At 31.5% G+C, this 22,120-nt stretch overlaps 1 protein-coding gene across 50 annotated transcripts in view; it reads left to right on the forward strand.

The window, feature by feature from the left end:
• The window catches only part of Adgrl2 (adhesion G protein-coupled receptor L2), a 619,253-nt gene that overhangs the window by 594,878 nt on the left and 2,255 nt on the right, over positions 1-22,120 (forward strand). For 9 of the 50 annotated variants that reach the window (XM_078026550.1, XM_021732267.3, XM_078026553.1 and 6 more), the window contains 11 exons: positions 1,152-1,361; positions 2,309-2,529; positions 3,851-3,917; positions 11,429-11,520; positions 12,334-12,378; positions 12,663-12,689; positions 13,359-13,527; positions 16,322-16,450; positions 17,001-17,097; positions 18,778-18,906; positions 19,743-19,760. In XM_078026550.1, the coding sequence (XP_077882676.1) occupies positions 1,152-1,361; positions 2,309-2,529; positions 3,851-3,917; positions 11,429-11,520; positions 12,334-12,378; positions 12,663-12,689; positions 13,359-13,527; positions 16,322-16,450; positions 17,001-17,097; positions 18,778-18,906; positions 19,743-19,760 (1,204 nt within the window). Of the gene's footprint in view, positions 1-1,151; positions 1,362-2,308; positions 2,530-3,850; positions 3,918-11,428; positions 11,521-12,333; positions 12,379-12,662; positions 12,690-13,358; positions 13,528-16,321; positions 16,451-17,000; positions 17,098-18,777; positions 18,907-19,148; positions 19,231-19,742; positions 19,761-21,547; positions 21,601-22,120 lie in introns of all 50 variants that reach the window. The other 41 variants (XM_078026558.1, XM_078026562.1, XM_078026571.1 and 38 more) reach the window with 25 other exon arrangements.

The following is a 22,120-nucleotide window of genomic DNA, read 5'->3' on the forward strand; positions in this document are numbered from 1 at the left end:
GCTTATCGTAACTAAAAGCAAAGTACACATGAATTTCTAATAGTTTCTACACTATCCATATATTTTAAGAAGTAGTATCACTCTGTTATTGTTTTGTTGTTGTTGTTGTTTGTTTGTTTTTTTTTTGGTACAAGGGATTGAACTTGGCCACTCTACCACTGAGCCACATCCTCAGTCCTATTTTTTTATATCATTTTTAAAATTTTTAATTTGTTATATATGACAACAGAATGCATTACAATTCTGATTGCACATATAGAACACATTTTCATATCTCTGATTGTACACCTCAGTCCTGTTTTGTATTTTGTATATCTATCACTGAGTTGCTTAGTGCCTGGCTTTTGCTAAGGCTGGCTTTGAACTCCTGATCATCCTGCCTCAGTCTCCTGAGCTGTTGGGATTATAGGCGTGTGCCACCGAGCCTGGCTGTTATCGTGTCTTCTTAAAATCATGCTCTCCAATGTCACTTCATGTAATTGTTGGAACTAGGGGTTTAAAAATGAATACCAATGGGTCACACAACAAACAAAAGACTAAAATTTAGCATGCCCTTCCCATTTCAAATGTTGGAATCTCCTTTTAAGACTTTGACCACACACTATGTAAAGTTTCATATTTTTAAAAGCCTGAATGACATCAGGAATACATCTTGGTATTTCTTCTTATGAGGAGAATGTTAGTGAGAAGATAAAAAATACCTTCTGAATTATAGAATTAAAACTCAGGTTTATTGTTTACTCAGCTCTCAGTATGAAAGCATGTAGAAACCCAAAGAAAAAATGAAATTAAAACTTGGCTTATGTGTGTTATCCTATAAAATCTTTACAATGTTGATTATTTTTAATCATAATCAAGCATTCTGTATTTTTATCATGAAAATGTTTTCTGTGTTTTTGCAGGTAATTATTCCGATCATTATTTTAAAATATTTGTGCTTTTGAGTTATTTTCTAGGGAATATCTCCCTCTTTCATAAGTCATTCTTCATCAGTATTATAGTCAATGAGATAATAATCTCTTTTTAGTAATGAGCCCTGTTTTAGCTCACATGGATATTATTCTTCAGAGTTCAATATTCAACAAACTGTTTTACTTCTCGTTAATGTTCTGTAGGAATACTAGTGTTCTTCATGTCTTTTTATTTTATAGTATAAAGATGGAGTTCATGAATTACTTCTCACAGTCATCACCTGGGTGGGAATTGTCGTTTCCCTTGTATGCCTGGCTATCTGCATCTTCACCTTCTGTTTTTTCCGTGGTCTACAGAGTGACCGTAATACTATTCACAAGAACCTTTGTATCAACCTTTTCATTGCTGAGTTTATTTTTCTAATTGGCATTGATAAGACAAAATATACGGTAAGCACCTGTTAAGATTATTGACCTTGGATCTTTGAAAATTCTTTAAATAGGTATGAATTTGTGTATGAGGTTGCTATTAATTGTTGACATTATAGTTTGTTAAAACTGACATGGTAATATTGAAGTATAATTTGTAATTAATTAAAAAACAGCTCAATCATGAAGTAATATTATGAATTAATTTATTTTGTTATTAAGGTACAATTGTGTTTTCTGGGTTATTAAGATGTGTAATTTGAATAGAAGAATTCTAGGGTACTGAAAATATACTAGTTTTTAATTCCTATTGTGCTTACATAGTCATTCTGACTAGTGAACTTCTTCATATTTAGAGCAATGTATTTGTTATCTTGAGGTCTCAATTGTCAGAAACAGAATTTAATTAGTTAATACATCATCCTATATTCTTCTGTGTTGGAATGAATTTAAAGAATGTTCCATATAAGATAGGACAATAATCCTACTTAATTAAGGCCAGGGTATTTATCACTAGAATAAGCAGTTTAAATTTTTGTTATATAAAACAGAAATAATATATTTTTCGTAAGTATTTTAGAAAATATAAGACTTATTAAGCAAATCATAGATAAGCAGAATAGTTAGATTTTATAATGGATAATTTGAGAAGACATTAAGATTTGTTTTCTATTTGATATTCAGTTTGACCCAAAACAGTAATGTCTTACCCCGATGAAATCTAGCACACTTGCTGTTATTCTATGCAAGTGTTATATTCTTCATATTTGGCAGTGTTTTTTAACTTATGTTTCCAGTTATGAAAAGTGATATCCAATTTTTTTTGAGAGAACAGTAGTTTTAAGTAAAGATGTGTTTATAAAAAACAGGATTTGTGTGTGAGTATTTTATAGTTTTAGCAAGCTATTTGTATTCATAAGTTTTCTCTCTTTCTCTTTTTTTTTTTTTTTTTTGTTCTTTCCTTACAGATTGCATGCCCAATATTTGCAGGACTTCTACACTTTTTCTTTTTGGCAGCTTTTGCTTGGATGTGCCTAGAAGGTGTGCAACTCTATTTAATGTTAGTTGAAGTTTTCGAAAGTGAATATTCAAGGAAGAAATATTATTATGTTGCTGGTTACTTGTTTCCTGCCACAGTGGTTGGAGTTTCAGCTGCTATTGACTATAAGAGCTATGGAACAGTAAAAGCGTAAGTAATTGCAAGCGACCTGAGTGTTTTTCAAGTGAATAATTTTTTAAAGCCTGTTAGCTGTCAGTGAGGGTCCCTGACAGACTAAAATAGCATCTGAAAGCTTTATTGGTAAGAGAATGGGCATGCCGTGCACAAATTACAATCAAGTCTTTTGTAATTTTCTAGGTTCAGAGGATTTGTACTCTAGTGAGGCAGATTCTACATTATGGACTTTCTTTTTAACACAAAAGATTGACCTGAAACAAATTGAAAGAGTAAATAACTTTTTGGCCTTAGAAGATATTAAGTAAAAATTCTTCTGAACTTAACGAATCTGACAGGTTTAACTACTCAGTTTTAAGCTAATGCTTCATTAGCTCTCTTTGTGCAGCCGACCCTGTAGCTAACTCTTGTTCTGAATGGTGACACTAGCAGCACATTCCATCCCATATGTTTAACTTTGATTATTTTTTGAGGCAGTTAGAAAAGGATTAAAATAAGTCTCTGTCTTTCATTTATAAAAATACAGTTATTTACAGAAAGTAACAGAAGGTAGACATGGCCATGTTTCTAAGGATTTTATTTTATTAGGGGCATGAATGTGCCTTCCAATTCTGTTTATTTTTTTTTTCCTTTGATAAAACTAGTTACATGAAGATTCTTTTGGAGTAGAGAAAGCTTTTTGACTGAAAAGATGATGAAAAACAAAAGAAATTCAGCAGGGATTCAAGGTTATATCAAAAATGAATCACTAAGTAAAATGTCTTAATAAGTTAATGCATCATTTACTGTAATTCTCTGCAAGTTCTGTGCTTTGATTTTTTTTCCCAGTATTTGTCCATTCCTAATGAAGGCATATTTATGCTGTTCTGTTTCATAACAAACATGACATCTGAACATTTTTTTCCTTGTCTGTTTCATAGGGCTAAACACTTTATTTCACATAGATCTGAAAGGCAAATTTTGATGATTACATATAGCACTTTAAAATGATGAGGCCATTTGGAATTTGAGATTTCAAATCTTTCTTAATAAGATTAAGAGTCCTTAAGGATTTAGGGGTGGGTGGGATTTATTTTTTTCCCTGTATAAGCATAATTTTGTATGCTTTTGTCAGGTAAATAACTTGAAATGGAAAATGGCAGGTTGAAGTAAATTGCTGTCCTTTGTTAAATTCGCGCCAACTCAGAATTATTAGAATTGTTCTTGTCCATAGTGAATTTTCAAAAGCAAATTTAGAGATTGTTTTGTGTTTGTTAAGTTTTAAAAATTTATTTTTCTTGTGATGTTAAATATCCAGTGAGGCTACTTGATACATATTCTTTTGTTTTCAAAACAGTTGCTGGCTTCGTGTTGACAACTATTTTATTTGGAGTTTCATTGGACCTGTCACCTTCATTATTCTGGTAAGAAGACTCTGTTTTCCCTTTTGTTTTAGCTGCTACTTTAGAAATATTATTCAAAAATAACTTAGTTTATGGTTAATTTATATATTCAAAAATTATATGGACATTCTATGTTACAGGATAATATTATTTATTATATTTTAAATATTACATCATTATCGTGTTTATACACTTGCTCTGAAAATCATATCTACTGAAAAATACTATTTCCCATTTCTAATTAATTGTGTCAAAAAATCTAAAAGAAATACTTATAAGCCATGTTATGAATTAAATGAATGTTTTAGAAAAGTGAATTAACATTACCATAATTGTTACCTTAATGTCAACATAGTAATTTAGTAGTTTAAGTGAATGTCCATACCCTAAATTGTTTTAAGATATATTAAAGTTTAAAAGTTTAGATTAATAGAGGACTGTTAAGCGAATTTTAAACTGATTGGGAATAAAATAAACTTTTTTAAGACTTAAAATACCAAACAAGGACTGGGGATGCAACTGATTTTTAAGAATTTTTATTTTTAAATGAATTTGATACAAGTTAAGATTCGTAACATTAAGGTTTTTTTTAAACTTCTTACATTATCCTTAGTCATATTTCAATTATACTAAAACAAAAGAATGTAACTAAAGCATTAAGAATTGGTATTGTTAATCATATCTATTTAATAACTAGAAAACAAGTTGAAACACAAGCTTTAATATTACCTTTATCTTTTTATTGCTATGTTCAGGATTTTGTTTCTTTATTTCAAAAAATTGGCACATGAGCTTCTTATGATATTTTTATAGTTAATTCGTGTTTCCTAAAGTTTGGAAAACCTTTTAGTAGTTGAAGGAAACTTTAAACCACTCAAGTGTATGTGCATTTTTATTCTCATTAAAATTAATTATTTTCAACAATTGTATTTACAAAGCAAAATAAAAATACGAAATGGATGTTTATGTGAATTAAATCAGTAAAATATTCTCTAGTGTTCTTAGGTGAGCTAATTTCTTATCAGAATTATTCAATCCAGATAACTATTTCAGTTTTTATTCTTAGTGTGTGTATGTGAATACAGCCTCAGTTTATCTTGAATTAATGACAGACAATTGACATGAAGAGGTATGATCTTTAAAACTACAGGCTTCTCTTTTCCCCTAAGTCCTTGGCCAAACACATTTATACTTTGGAAACTATAAAGACCACTTTAGGGATATTCACACTATAAAAATGTCATATGTTTACTTCTGTTGTACTGAAGTTTTATTTTATATTTATAAAGATAAGTACCGACTTTAAAACATTAAAAAGAAAAAGAAATTTTATTTGGCAAAAAGAGCTAATGTTCACACATACTCAGTTTTGAGGAAGAAAAGAGGTAAAACACATTTTATTTGTATTACCCATTTAAAAAGACAGCCTCATATTAATTAGACTCTTATTATTATCCTCTACCAAATCCTTTAGGCTGAGATGTGTGTAGGGCTTTTAGAACATTTTCCTGAACTTAAAAACAAACAACAACAACAACAAAAAGAAACCAGCAGGTAGCAATCACAGTATACACCTCCTTGGAATTCTTCTCCTCAGTTGCCTTGCCTTCTAATCCTCCCAACACACAGTGAAACTAAGTGTGGTACAAGAGTGCCAAGCAATCTTGCAAAACACCATGCAACCTAAACTAAAATATAATTGTACAGCATAAGCTTGCTGAAAACACACTTACCTACATTTATTCTCTGACAATACATTTAAAACTCAATTCTGACATACATCTTAATAATATAAACTATATTGTATACTATTCATTTATGTTCTATTCTTATAACAAAAAATAGAAAATATAGGGTTGCATTTCCAGCTTTTTTGAATTGAAACCATTTAACTTCCTAGTATTAAATAAGTGTACATTTTTAACAATAATGTTCTATGAAGAAAAATAATATGCTAAGGAAGATAAAACTTCCCACTTCTGCATCTCTATAGAATGTCTTGCCTACAGGCACTGGAGTTATTATATCTATGAGAAAAGTGCTGGTAAGTAATGAGCAGTGGGAAACCATTAGTATGCCTGAAATGGTTTAATGAAAGCTTGGATCATGACACGTCAGGAGCTGTTCTTATCATTTGGACAGCTCCATCTGCATCATTAATAATTAATTCAGTTCAGTAAGAGTTCAGCTCACACACTCATTTAGAAATCTTCTTCAGAGAACACCTCTCTGGCTGCTAGTCCCAGAGAGAAATAGGTTTCTGCTTGGCTAATAGCAAAGATCTAGAGATACAAGTACAGTTTTAGAGTTGCATTTGCCAGGTAGCAAAAGCTCCAGGGAGGACAAAAAGGGTCAGAACATGTGCAGTTCAGCTAGGTTACTTCAGAGTGGTGTTTCTGTTCTTCTGTCTTATCATATCCATGTCAGCACTGCAAGCTGTGGAATGAATTTTAAGCTGCTAAGCTCAGACGGGTGTGATTCAATTGAGCAGGTTGATGACCATAAAGCAAACTGTGCTCTCCTATAATCTGTGGCACCTTTTTCTTTTTTATAAACTTCTTTGTATTTTTATTTTATCAAATGGGTGATTTTTAACTATGCCATGTTATTAAGCAGCATTGGATTTTTTTTGTAGCAAACTTTTCTGGCAGGCTATTTTAATAATTATTTTTGCAATTATTATTTGGGAAGTGTTGAAAGAATGATATTGGTCAGTGGATCAGAAAGAATGCCCTAGTTTGGTGATTTAGTCTTTTTAGCTATATAGGGGGAAAAATATTTTTTTCTTCTGGATTTACTCCCACCCTTTCACATAGTACTGTATGAAGACATTCCCACCGATCTATTTATACCTGCACACATACAGGCATAGACCAGAGTTAATATTTGATTAATTTTTGACTGAACAAATTGCTTCATCTCTAAAATTAATCATGAGCTTATGGGTTGACATACATACCTAACATAATCCTAATAACCTATACTTAAGGGTGACTTCTATGTGAATAATTGAGTAACTACATGTACTTACCAGGTTAGACAAATCTTTGTGTGTGTCAAATGTTGATAGCTCCAACTTTTTCCTTTCTGACTTACACATAAAACCTTCCAACGTATCTTAAAATGTTATGTTTAAACTGAGTGGTGTTTATGTTTGGGAGGAGAAAAAAAATTTCAAAAGACAGAGGTAAAAACTGACCTCCTTGGGGTGCAGGTGAGAGGAGCAGCAATTGAATGATGTCTGTTCTCTCCCTTCATCTGCTTTCCAGTGACAAATAGGGGAAACTCTCTTTGTGTGATTAATTTTTAAATGTATACCAAAGACAGGAAAATATATTGAGGAAAAATAAAATAAGGAGAAAAAAAAATCACTTATTTTAACCATAAATAAATAAATAAATAGGGAGGGAAGAAGGAAATGAATGCCCACCTGGAAAGATCCATGAAGAACTATATCATGAAGAAAATGCAAAGAAACTAGGAACTCGGGTTTGCAGACTGAAGTTTAAAATCAGGTGTTTTGTCTGAAAGTGAATATTGTGGATTATAGAATTTATCAAAGATGTTTCTATTTGCTTCTTTATCTCTGTTTTTTTTTCCTATTGTATTTTAAGAGAACAAGAAAGAAAGGGTGGTGAGAATCTATTGAAATAGATCCCACAAAAATGATAATTCTTACCTCCTGAAAAAGATCATAACAACAATATTTATTCTGTGAAACGAAAATTTAACATTATAACTTTTTAAGCATTGAAAAAATAAGAGAACTGTAAAACCACACTTTAAAAAGATGTATTTTTGCTTCAGTATTTATCCTACTTGTTTCCAGGAAATATTTCACTGCCATATGCTGTTGGCAGTACCATATAAAATTGTTTAATATCTATATGGTATAAGTATTCCATTTTTCTAATAAACTAGTAAATAATTCATGTCAGTGAAATTTTAGTTTTTTTAATGAATTGGGGAAATACTCATTTTAGGATTTTTTTTTTTGCCATCTTATTTTAGAGTATGATTTGAATGCTTTTTTTCATACTTTCTTTGTTTTGAAATGATGAAATGTTGTCTTATTAAGTGTCATGGACTCGTTATTTTTATGCTTTCTATTTCATAGACTAAATTTGTGCAGGGTTTAACTAAATTTCTTGAAAACCTGTGCATTGACTGTAATGGTTATTTTTAGTTTCTTTACATTGGAAAATTTATGAACATTTGGAAAATCATTTGAGTACAAAAATCCTTTGAGGGTTTTAGGATTATTTTCCCAGTATTTTTAGTTGTCTTTAAAGAAACTCCTTTTAAGTCTTCTTAATGCAATCAATGCTAGCTGTGTGAGAACAGCTTTTTAAAACTTTAGTTTTATATTCACATTTGGGATTTCTGAATTTGTGTAGTATTTAGTTACACGAGAATGTAACTGACATAACAAGCTTTAGAGAAGACACAATGGACAGTTAAGCATTCAGGTTGACTAGTAGGGAGAAGGGTGAGCATTCAGGTTGTGGAATGGTGGAAGTTTCCAGAGGAAATGGATTGTTAGTTAACTCTGGTCAGTCCATCAATTGGAAGTCATTCCAAGAGTACCCCTGTTATGCAATTCAGGGTTTCTTTGAGGCAGTATTGTATATATTAATTGATTATTTATTTCAACCTCATTTATCATTGCTTGTTCACTTTTACATTGGCTTCTGCCTTGAAGAAGCAGAATCTTGGTTTTGTGTTTTGTTTTGTTTTTTAATAGAATCAGTATATCTGTTGTTCAAAGACTCTTAACTTTCCTACCCAGAACAAATTGGTTAATTTTATTTGGAAATACTGTGGGCTGTGGAGCCAGACCACAGTATATTGAATCTCAACACTGACATTATAATAGCTAAGTAATCTTTGGGAAGACACATCTCAATAATTTGTAAATTGGGCATACAAGACTCTCTGCTACCGCTGGCAGTAGGACTATAGCTGGCTTTTCCCCCCTGAGATTTTATATATTTTCTGAACTTGTTGATATATTAAATAGAAATAAAACATATTTTGTTTAAAACCTCAGTTGAGTGAAGGGAATGAAAGAGGAGAAAAGTAGCCAACAGTGTATGCTTTAAGGATTAAATGAGAATTTTTTTTTTTTTTTTTTTTTGGTGTGTGTGTGTGTGTGTGTGTGACATATTCAACTGGGCTACTTTTTATTCTTAACTAGGAAAAAAATGTCTTTAACATATATAAGCTTTAATTATATTTCCCTATAGGTAGATTTTAGTTTCTTTTTTCAGTTTTATTGAAAAATGTTTTTATTCTTAGACTGTTTTTTTTTTTTTTTTTGCCTGATTTTGTTCACTGAAAAAAAATATTGTTCTGATAAGTTCATCCCTGGACTTTTCCACTCATTTTATTTTTACAGCATACTTTACACAATCCACATTTCCTCACATTTCCATTCATTACTCTATGTATAATTGTAAACATTGTGGTAGATAATAAATAGCCTTTTTGCTTTCTATTTTGTTCCTAAGATGAGGAGAGGAAATAATTAATATGCTTAGAAAGTAATGAATAACAAATTGTGGCCTTATATATTTTGGGAGATTAATAAAGGGGAAGGGGAACCCTATATCTAGAAATTTGCAATAAAAGAAATGTTTGTATTAAGACATTCAAAAAGAAGTGGAAACAGAGTGAAGGATTTTAACTGAATCTGTGAAGCAGATTAGCCGAGGGTGGGTATCAGTTTGTTTACATGGGTTTTGATTTGTTTTTAAGATATTTATGCAGTTCTTCCTTTTAACCATTCTTCAATTTTACTAGTTAAGGCTGCTGTTGTATAAGCTATAGGAATAATAACATGTTGATTTTGTTTATTTTTTTAATTAGAGATATACTTTACCATAATGCTTTTAAAACCTAATCAATATTTACTGTATTATCAAATGGTTCTCTCAAATTAATTTCTCAAAGTCAGAAACTGTCTTGTATTCACAATACAATCAGCATATCTTATGTAGAGCAGTCAGGACAATAAATATTTGTTGAATGAAATGTATTATATTGTAACATCCCTTAAAATTCAAGCATATATTTTGTGACTTGCTGTAATAATCTTTAGCAAATAAAGCAAAAATAAAATGTTTCTACAATTTTACTTATGTTAAGAAATTAATCTTTAAATACTTTAAAACAAAAAGCTGCTTTTGTCCTCCAGTAATTAACATGGAAGGGTAGGACACTGTCTGCCAACATGTGTAAGTTAGGCCCATTAACCTCATTTTATCCCGTAAAGAATAAGGCATAGTAGACAAAATGATAAAGAGCTTGGATTAAAGCTTTTGCTCCTCTGTTCCCAAACTTATCTTTCATAGGAAGGACTTAGAAAGTTTAATTTATTGTCCTACATAAACTTTCCTAATTATAAAAGTTAGAAGTAGTGATGGATGAATAAAATAATGTTATCATTTGATCATGTGTCATTGTGACTCGATAAAAAGGATCATATTACTGTAACAAAGTTGTGTTGATTATCTGTTTCCAAGGAATTGAATTCATCTCCACCTACAGTGGGTCCTTGTAAATATGCCATTTGAGCTGTTACTAAATCATATAATGTTTTAGTCTCTTTTAAAATAATAATCCAAAACAAATGTTCAAAAATCCAGGAATACTACAGTTTAGTTCTATTTTTAGAACATAAAAGTGGAATTGCCACCTTTCCATAGTTCTGCCAGGTACCCGTAGAAGCAAATACAAATTACCAACCTTTGTTGTCTCTCCTCAGTCAAAACACAACCTCCTTTTCTGAGTTCACTCTTGTTGACCTCTGGGCATCCCAGACCTTCTATGTTAGATTCCATCTTCCCCAGGTTGATTTTGTTTGCATCTAGATTCACAGCACAGCAGAATGTTTAGAACTGAAACAGCCTTTTGTCAGAATTTACCAATTTGCATGTGACAAAAAGATACAGGAGAAAAAAGGACTCATGGTTAAATAATGACTAAGTAATGGTTAAATAGGACTATATATATTTTTTTAAAATTTGTCCTCCTCTAGAAGAGTTTTCATATTTTATTTCACTTTCTCCTCACAATGACCTTAGAAAGTAGGTTGTGCAGATGTTACTAATCTCATTTAATTAATCAAAATCAAGAGCTAGACTCTTATCCAAGTCTTATGATTCCAACCCAGGGTTTCTTCCTGAAGCTGATGTAAATGGTCCTTCTAAGAAATTCACTTCAGTATTTATTCCATGGGTTTTAGGCTCTGGAGTATATGTAGCTAAAGTGACTGATTTAGGTTTGGTAATTTATTTAATCATTACCACATGATACTGACTCATTAAGGTTGCATTTTCATGTCAAATGATCTATTGAAGAATTGATCATATGGAGCGTGTTTTACGTAGACTGAAATTGATCATTACATACCTAAATTCTCTCCCATATCCACATACTATTGATGCATTAGTTCGTTAACTATATTTGGAAAAAAAAATGTTTTTACTTTCTTTACAGTGATCCAATTCTTTCTTTATTTGTTATAACAGTTAAATATCATCTTTCTGGTGATCACATTGTGCAAAATGGTGAAGCATTCAAACACTTTGAAACCAGATTCTAGCAGGTTGGAAAACATTAAGTAAGTATTTTGTATTTTAATTTTAGCACTTGACAAGCTAAGTAAAAGATATTCTCCACAGGGAACACAGGTATTTTTGCCTTCTGTCAACTGTAGAAATTATTCAGAATGAAGTTTTACTGATCAAGGTTGAGTCTCACTGTTAAATATGTTACAGACATGGGCCAAAAGTTAGATAATTCTGTCTTGATGTAGAATGAAGAAATTGTTTCAGTAGCTTTGTGGAAATTTCATATCACTATAGCAATTTCATTTGAATTGAAAATGCAATTCAAAATGATGTTCTTGTTTGCATGGCTGATAGGATTTTATTAAGTTTGTTTTGTTAAATGACTTTTTGATTTAAGGATTCTAAGCAGTTTCTCTTCCTAATCCTGTTTTCCTAAGAGAATTTACTCTATTACTATTGTTAATGTGAAGATGATCTGTTGTTTTTATGCTAATTAAACAAATGTTTACTTTATCTCACTAGTGTTATTGCAATATTCTATCAATGGAAAAATGCTATCTAATTAACGAAAAATTGATAGCTGTTGATTCATTAAATCATCTTATGGAGGTATTTTCAGAGTTATTTTAAAAAATACGAGTGTTAATTTAGAACTTGAGGTATTCAAGTTTTAATGGGGTTGTGAAAATACTTTTAGAGTAAAAAAATGGCAGATCTATTGTAAGGGTAAATTTTTTTAAAAAAGATGTTTTAGATAGGTTAGTGCCAGCTTCATTGCATGTTGCATGGTAAGAGAGAGAGCTAATCTTTAGCATCTCTCTCTTTTCTTCCTTTTCCTCTTTCTGTCTTCTCATCTACACCAGTAATTACCGTGTTTGTGATGGCTACTATAATACGGACTTACCTGGGTAAGGTAGAACCCTACATTAACAAATTTATGGCATGATTTATATTTTTTACAAATCCGTCAATATCATGAATTGCCCTTAATTTTTATAATTATTTTGGAATATCTAATTTGCTATAGTATTTTTAAACTATAATATGCCTTTATTTTTTAATTGCTTGCCTCTGCATTTTGACTTTCTTAATTTTGACTAATTTATATAATATATAAATGCTTTCTTATTACTTTCAATTTTAATTCTGTCTAATAATTTTGTTTCTCTTTTCTGCTTATAATGCTTTCTAGCTATGAAGATAATAAGCCATTTATCAAGTAAGATCATTAGTTAGACATGGAATGCACTGACTTTAATTCCTTCTCATTCCGTCCTATTTTCTACAGTTCTTTTCTCCTTAAGCTATTCATGATGAAATCTCTCCAAAATTATTATTATTTTTTTATTATTATTTTGAAGTTGTCCTCATGTTTTTACCTCATTTCAGCTAGGCTTCTTCATGCTTTAGTTATAAAACCTTAGGTTCACCTAAGACTAGCTCATAGACTTTGAAGTTTAGGTACTAAGTGATTATCTGCCATTTAACCTTTCTGTATGTGTCACATTATTCAGTGTCATAATGAGTAGACCACAGGAATAAAAATATGTTAGTAAACTAATTAAGAACTCCTTAATTTCTTTAACCAAAATGCACATAAACAGCAATAAAGTCCTGGGGGTTATTTACAATCTGTATTTTAAAGTAGTTCGATACCTGTGTATTCTGGAGTAAGAAAAGGTCATGCCTGCTGTTGCGGTTTTCACCGGAGGCTGCAGTACTAAATGCTGTTGTTCTTTTTTAATCAATGAAAGGATAAAGACAAATGCTGTTGAGTTTGAATGTGAACATAGAGAAAGTCAACTGCTACTACTAAAATGTTAATAAATAAGTGTAACATTTTTTTTCCCTCATTGAACCTGTTAAAAAATTCAATTTGTTTTTTCAGGTCTTGGGTGCTTGGTGCTTTTGCTCTGCTGTGTCTTCTTGGCCTCACCTGGTCATTTGGGTTGCTTTTTATTAATGAGGAGACTGTTGTGATGGCGTATCTCTTCACCATCTTTAATGCTTTCCAGGGAGTGTTCATTTTCATCTTTCACTGTGCTCTCCAGAAGAAAGTAAGTGAATGAAAACACCTCAGTTTGCTCATTCTGTGACTTGAAAATAATAGGTGTAATAGAGAAGTTACAGTGGGCGTATTGCTAAATAGCATCATATTTTTTTATTATAAGTTAATTTTAATACCTATCTGGAAAGTTAGGCTTCACATTATAAAGTTGAACAGTACCAGTCATCTTTTGGGAAGGTTGTAAACCAGATTATTTATGTTAAGATTTCTTCTTTGCTAGTAGGGTCTGTAGAATATTTTACTCACAGAGTATACAAGATTAAAAAAAAAAAAAAGTTAAATTTATTTCATGCTCACTAACAGGAATGCACTAGTCCTAAATGAAATTGAGTGTAAGAATATATCATGTCAATTTTAAACACACCAGGCATATAAAAAATTAATGCTAATGTTCCTTTTGAGTAATTTTGAAAGATTTAAAAACCAATAATTTAGACCTCATGTCCTACCTAGTATTTTGTTCTGACTTCATGTTAAGTGAATTCAGCAAAAAGGATTCAAAAATTAAAGTTAAAAGGAAAAACTTCAATCTGTAGCAAGACATAAGCCTAAGAGAATCTCTTAGCTGCCATTGGAGTTTAAAATTTCTGTGCCTTTCACAAGGTATCATCCTTTCTGTCTGCATATCTAATGTAGTCTTTTTATTCTGTTATTACTAGTTGGTCACTAAATTGAACAGAGAAATAGAATTGTGAAAGTGAAAACTATTATGTTTTCAGTCCTGACAAGATGATAGTGTTGTTACTTCCATCAGTTTTGAATAAGCTATAATTTTGAGATAATGACAGTGGAATGTGCAATACTGACAGATAATGTACATTCACAGCAATATAGGCATTAGGCAAAACCAACACTGGAGGGTATTATTTGGATAAAATACCATTTTGATTGCCATTGTCTTGGTTATACAGCATTTTGGAACAGTTAATAGCCATTAAATGTGTGGAAAATTTTTGTGAGGTATCATGTGTTATTTAATAACAGTGAACTCTAACTTTCTAAACATTGTACAAGGATAACCTTAGTAACTACTTTAGTTTTTATTTATTTCTTATGTAAATGAGCAGTCTGTGCACAAGCGTATGATGACATAATTCATCATTTCTGGATTATTGTGCCAAACGGTTTTGATATAATGCATTGACTTAACAGAGAAAGGGTGAAACAGTCATTATTTCTTCATATAGTTATGTGTGCTAATTGAACAAGGAGATTTTAACATGCTTTTTTCCTTAACAACTGCATTTTAAAAGCATCCAGATGCACTTGTTTTGACATGTTCTCCTTATTCTAGGATACATCCTATTGGGTACTACCAGGGTAGATTGTTAAGAATATGACATAAAATGGTTACATTAAAATCATGGTTCTTACTGCTCGAATTGAGCATATTTGGGCCAAGAAAATGCCTTCAGAGCTCAACCACATTGTTATTTGCTTTAATAGGTATAATTAAATAAACGAAGAAAAAAAATGCAAGTACACTTAGATTTAAAAGATCATCTGGTGACTTCAATTTTCTAATTTTGAAAGGAATAAGTGTTAAAATCATGGTTTTTACAAGTGGATTACTGAGTTGTGAAAGGGGAAAGGCTTCTTGAGTATTTGGGGAATTTTTTGTTTGTTTTTTGATTTTTGTTATTGTGGTGGTAATCTACTAGAAAAAAAATTTTTTTCTCCTGTAATTTTTCCCTGTCTGTGTTGTGATTTCAAAGGCTGGCTCTAATCTACAATAAAACATTTCTGTGCTGATGTAACTGTACACAATCCAGCACCCTCTGCCCTTCTTCCAATTCTGTACTGTTCTAGAAGGGTAGTAGTTCTTTGGACTCCATTTTTTTTTCTTAATATTGTTTTTAGTTGTTGATGGAACTTTATTTATGCGTACACTGTGCTGAGAATCAAACCCAGTGCTTCTCAAATGCTAGGCAAACGCTCTAACACTGAGCTACAACTGCAGCCCTGGACTCCACTTTTTAAAGGTTGATTTAAACTTCCTTTTAGACCTAGCAGTTTTCCTCTCCATTCATATATGCAGGATCCAGTGAGAAAGGGAAATTACATGGGTAACTCATTAATGTGAATGGAAATAGCTTTTTTTAAATAGTTTTGGTGAGTGCGAATGAAGTGAGTAGACATCTTTAGATGCTCCATACTAAATGTTAAAGCTAGGCATATCAGAAAATGAAGAAAACGTTCTGTTTTGATCATTGGCAAATGTATCAAAGTACTTTTTTTTCTTTGTTCTTATGCCAAAGAAGTCTTGTCATTACAAAGGGGTTACTGGCAAAACTCTGCAATCTAGTCAAAGAGGTTTATGTATTGACCTAATAAGAGGACATGAAGCATGTAAAACTTAAATGACTGAATTACAGATTGAGTAAATATAATCAAGCAAGGAATATACAAACTGTTTGTCTGATTTTCTTAGCCCCAAATAAAATGAAGCCACTAGTTGTATAGGCAGAATAAGACTTTAAATACATTGCTATTGAATTAATAGCTAACATTCAGATAATAGTAACAACAGGTACAAAGTATGTCCACATGTTATACAAAGTTTTAAAGATCCTACTAGCTAATCAAATGGTCAGAGATATTTCTGTGATAGAATTTTAGCAGTTTCAGCTGAACTTGATTTTGAAATTTCAATTTATTTTCTCTGCAGATATGTCATGGTGCTACTTTAATTTTTCTTGGTTGTCTTCACTCTTCATTTAATTAAAGAGAGAAGCAAGTATATGTTTATCTCAATCCCATGGTCTCATGATTATTCATTGCAGGTACGAAAAGAATATGGCAAGTGCTTCAGACACTCATATTGCTGTGGTGGACTCCCAACTGAGAGCCCCCACAGTTCTGTGAAGGCATCAACCACCAGAACCAGTGCTCGGTATTCCTCTGGCACACAGGTAACAAAGGGTTTGACAGCATCTTTAATTAACCTTATTTATAGAAAGCCTTTTGGGACATGTTCTGTTTAGATGCACTAATTGTTTCCTCATTATAATGATGCAGGTAGTAAATGCTTGCTTTTTTTAGTATTCTGGTTTTAATTTCTTCTTAAATATGTACTCAAGGTGTTTATTTAGGTGTAAACATCCTTTTGGAGGAAGCGTGTCCTTTAAGAAGTGAATCCTAAACAGTCCATATTCTAAGGACGTATAGCACAGCATTCATAGCAGTCACTCAGTCAGCATTTGTTGAATAAACAGTCATCTCAACTTTTTATAAAAAGTCAATTAAATAACACACTTTCAAGAGCAGAAGATTAAATACCCTTTAGTAAAAGGCAAGCAATAGGGCAGCATAGATGTCCTTAGTTTTGGACCCAAAACAGCACACATTCTGTAAAAGGCCAACTGATAATCATACACAGATTGTCTAGGATGAAGCTTTGTGTGTTTTTAATAAGGTGAGCTTGGGAAAACTAACATATGTCTTGCTATTTTATATTAATAGAGTCGTATAAGAAGGATGTGGAATGACACTGTGAGAAAACAATCTGAATCTTCTTTTATCTCAGGTGACATCAATAGCACTTCAACACTTAATCAAGGTCAGTTATTAGGAAAATTTTAGTTTACAATATACAATACAAATTTTGGACTTTTTGCCAACTTAGAATAATTCTAGACATAGTATAATTCTAAAGTGCTGAACTTTTCTCTCATGGGTATATATATCACACGTTCTTAAACCTGTTTACTTTTATCATCACTTATTAAAGTACATATAAATTCATTTTCTTCAATAATGTAATGCAAAAAATATAACTTTAAACTCCACACTATCAGAAGGCTGGAAAAAAGTAATTATTAAAAGCATACTTTGCCACAGATTAAAATGTTTTTCTCCTTTCTAAACAAGACATTTATGAAAGGGTTCTTCTTAAAATATTAAAATAAATTAGAGTAATCACTATTCATGTAAAACAGTGCTGATTTTACAGTGAAAATGGCAAAATTTTTGTAAAATTATTTTATGATTTTTTCAAAAACTGAAAAGTAAACTTTAAAAGATTTATAGTAAATCTTTATAAACAAAGTTAAAATTCATGAAAGTTTGTATAGTAACTTTTTTCATATTGTTCAATGTGTCTATAGAGGCAACTTTAAATTTGTCATATAAATCAATATAATTCTGGAAAAGGAACTAATTTAGCAACATAAGGTCACAAGCACATTCACACACAGGTATTCCTGAATAATAACTTAATACATATCAATCTAGTATGAAAAAAACGTATGATTGTGTTGATCCTGGAAAGGTAATTTATTCAGGTATTTTCAGTTTTGAAGTACTGATTTGTAATGTAATATAGAGTTTTACCACAATGAAAATATTAAAACACATTTTAAATTGTTGACATTGTTCTGGGAAGATTCTAGTTTAAAATGAAGAGTGGAGTATGTGTAACATCAAAACCAACTTGAATTTGAAGTATTTTTAATTGAATAGGTAGAATTTATAATTTATCCATTAGAATGAGGGAAATGTGCATCTATTCCATTGCAGTGGTGTTTTACCCAATTCTGTTAAGATGACGATCAAAAAGTAAATGAAGTACTCAAAGATTCATTTTTGAAACCTGGCAAATGAGATTATAAAACACAAATTCTTGTTATATACAATTTGTGAATCATCCAATGATTCATTTTAGAGTTGTTTTCCCCCTCGGCATGTACGCTTTTGCATTTACTAAAGGAAGCTTTTTGCAGTGTGTCATAATTTTTACCTGTTTGTGAAAGTTGTTTTTCTTCCTGCTTGTATCAAAGTTGGTATTAACACAGATGTTTTCATGAGGGATAATCCCACACCTGTAAATCTGAAAGTTTGAGATTCCCTCCGCTGGGCCTCTGTGGTGAAGTTTTTAATATTAAGCAGTAACATCTTGAAACATAATGTTGATCTCTATGCATTTAATTGCCATTTTTGTTTAACAGTGATTTTGTATAAATTAGTAAATGTCATCCTTAGCAGGTGTTTACTTGGGGGATTTAGAAAGCACCTGTGAGTTACTGAAATTTAACTTTCCTCTCCCCTTTCTCCTTCAAATTAGTAGTTCAAATACAGTCAGAAAATTTCAACAGATTTTCCATTGCCAACTTGTCCACTACCCTGATGAATTAGGGGAAAATATATATATATATATATATTGCAACTGTAACACTAAAATAAGAAAACTGATGTATTTTTTTTCTGTTTTTGTTTTTTGTTTTTTGTTTTTTTGCTTTAGGAATGACTGGCAATTACCTACTAACAAACCCTCTTCTTCGACCCCACGGCACTAACAACCCCTATAACACATTGCTCGCTGAAACAGTTGTATGTAATGCCCCTTCAGCTCCTGTATTTAACTCACCAGGTGTGCTTACACTTAACAAATAAAACTACCTTTCTTTGCTGCTAAACACAGCTCTGATCTTTGCCCTATTTCTAAAATACTCAAGTTGCCGTAATATTTATTATTATTATTATTACATCCTTAATTTCTCAATTTAAAAAAATTATGGTATTGCCCATGCCAGGCTTCTAAAACTGCACTATATTATAGTAAAAGTTCAATCATGATAGTATTTACAATAATGATCCATGTTTTTAACACAGGTGGCATAAATCTTAATATATTATTACAGGACTGACATCACATGGTCCGAGAGCCCATCTTCAAGATTTATATCATTTAGAGGTATAATATCTATATAATATGTTGTTCAGTTGACTCTAAAGCTTGCTGACAAAATTGCTTCTGGAATGAACTAGTTATAATTATTTGGATGTCTGGGTATAGAAAACTACATCCAGAATTGTCAATATAACCGAACTATAGTATAGTGCAGCTTTATGGTAATTTTTCTTTTTCTTAAGGAAACTTATGAGAATAGAGTTAATATTAGTCAAGTTTATACTAATAGTTTTTAATTGGGGGAGGGGGAGAGATTATCACTAACCTATCCTGTTTATTATACCAATAGCTTATTTTTTAAAAAATCATATATACTTAATATTAAAATTTTTGAGATTTTGGGGGAAAGTTATATAATTACTGCTATCATATAATCTCTATTTGTGAATAATATTTGCCACTAAATTGAACCCAAAACTTGGTTTCTTTTTTTTTTTTCTTAAAATTCTTTTTAACGTAACTGCAGCTTCTCTTTTCATTCTCTTGTTTTCTTACTTCCTTATGCTTTCCTCTAGCAACCTACAGAGAGACAAGTATGGGAGTAAAACTTAACTTTGCCTATCAAATGTAAATTTTTTCAGCATGATTTTTAACGGGCACAATTAAAACATTACTAGCAGTCATGAAGTAGACTCAGCGGGCAAGTGGTTCACAATTTGCAACTAAAATGTTGCCAGATTTTTAAACAGTACATCTATCTGTACTTCCTTTTGTCAGTAATAGAGGTCTGTAGCAAATGCTGTCCATACTTAAGTACATGCAATGCTGAAATAATTTGCTCTATAAAGCCTGAAGTACTGTCAGCCAAAATGCTTAATAATTGACTTTATCATTTCTGCATTCCCACAGTCATCTTGCTACAGGCTGTGGAAAGTCTTCAAGTGAATTACCTGAACTTGGGCAGAAAAAGATGCCTCTTCAAAACCAGAGAAGCCTTAAATCTGCAGTATATCATAGAAAACACCTTTTGGATTTTATTCAGTATATTTCTTACATTTCTTAAAGCAGTGATAAAAAGAAAAGAAAATGTTTGAAAACATTGAACCTCTGCAAAGGAAACAAATGCTAGCATGTTATCCGTATGTCACCTGCGACTTACAGTGCCAAATGTGTTCTAATGGTAGAGCTTACAAATAAAATTGTGGCACATAGGAATTTATAAACTAGATAATTGTGTCAAGCCAGAGGAAGCCTTACAAATAACTATCATAATTTCATTTTGTTAACACCTGAAGCACGATGAAAATTGAATTGTTAATCTTTCAAATGTAGAAGTTGGGTCAGAATTTTGATTTTTTGTGTTTTCTTTCTTTTTTTTAAATAACATAAGTAACAAATATAATATTCTCCCCCATATTATTATTTCTGCTAATGATAATTTAGCCAACAATTGTCAGACACTTATTGGTCATGAAATTTATGTCATACGGAGAATTTGTATGTGTTCTCTGTAAGAAATTGAGTTTTCTAGGATATCTGCAGCTTTAAGAGTGAGGGAAATTTCTTATTCTTTTCCAAGAATTAAAATTTTTTCCTAAACTCCTCCAAGCCTTGCATACAATGCAGCAGCCTCACAGTGGTCAGTTTCATTTCAATAACATCATTTCATTCTTTTTTTTTTTTTTAAACAGATCTATCTGTAGACAAGTGATTTTTTTTTTTTATTTCCTTCCAGGATTTTGAGAATGAATAGCTCAACCTTCCATTGTGTAGATCATTTAATTTTCTCTTTTATTTTCCCATTTGCTTGAGAAGCACTGTGATGTCCTAGTTTACATGTTTATGTGTCTGTAGAAAATACAACTGATTCATCAGAATAGAGCATGTTACCATGTTTTTTTTCCTCCTAAACTTCCTTCCATATCTCAAGCAGATTATCCAATCTTTCATTCCGTTAGAAATAAATATATATTAGCCAAGGCTGACACCCTTCTCCCATTCCATAGTTAATATCTATTCTCCTCGGTTTAATTTCTGTGACCCATACTTAAGAAATCTCTAACATTTCTGCGTTTGACCTCCATGCCCATGGTGCTTATGGGCTGATCTTGTACAGTAGACTCTGCTGGTTCATTCGGTACTGTCACTGTGACTGATGCAGACTGCAGGGCTGCAGGCAAACTTTGACCATTAGAAGCCTGGGGCCATTACTATTAGAGAGATTATTAGTACCAAAATAAATTAAAATAAATACTAAGTGTAAAGACTGCTATTGCTGGTAATCTAATTTGTTGAACCCTTGCTCTGACTAAGTTGCTGAGAAGCTTAGAAATTCTTCATCATGTTACAATAAATCATTTTACTTTCTTTTATATATCAGCTACTCTTAGGCCAGATAGCCTGAGCAGACAGACATGATGTGAGTTGTCCAAAGTGAGTCATTCCACCTGCCGTCTATCGTGTTGTTGGATGGTGCTTGTGGGCCCTCGGTCCAGTCAGTATGAGAGATGGCTGTCTCTGTTTAACATGATTTCTTTGTATCTGTCCATTTTTTTTCATTCTTTTTTTTTTTAATTTCATCTTCAGACAAAGGAAATGTTAGAATGTTGTTTTAAAAAGTTGCTTGCCAATTATGTGGGTTTATGTTGTACATTTGCCTTTCGGTTTTGTATGTGACTTATTCCTTTTTAATTTAGTGTTGTTTAGGACAAATTCTGTTAATTTTATTTTTATAAACCATAGTCTTGTACTGAAAATGTAAATGTCACTAATAAATTGCTTTGCATTAACTATGCAAGGGCATGGAGTGAAGTCGTTTTCATAAGAGTGTCAGAGATTTGACCAAAAAAATCATTGAATAACTACCGTCTCTCCAAAATTGATAAAGTAATATTCTGTATGCCATTTCCCTCCCTGGAAAACAGTATCAATTTTTTTTTTAACACTTTTTCCT

Source organism: Ictidomys tridecemlineatus, chromosome 11, assembly GCF_052094955.1.
Source record: "Ictidomys tridecemlineatus isolate mIctTri1 chromosome 11, mIctTri1.hap1, whole genome shotgun sequence".
NCBI lineage: Eukaryota > Metazoa > Chordata > Mammalia > Rodentia > Sciuridae > Ictidomys > Ictidomys tridecemlineatus.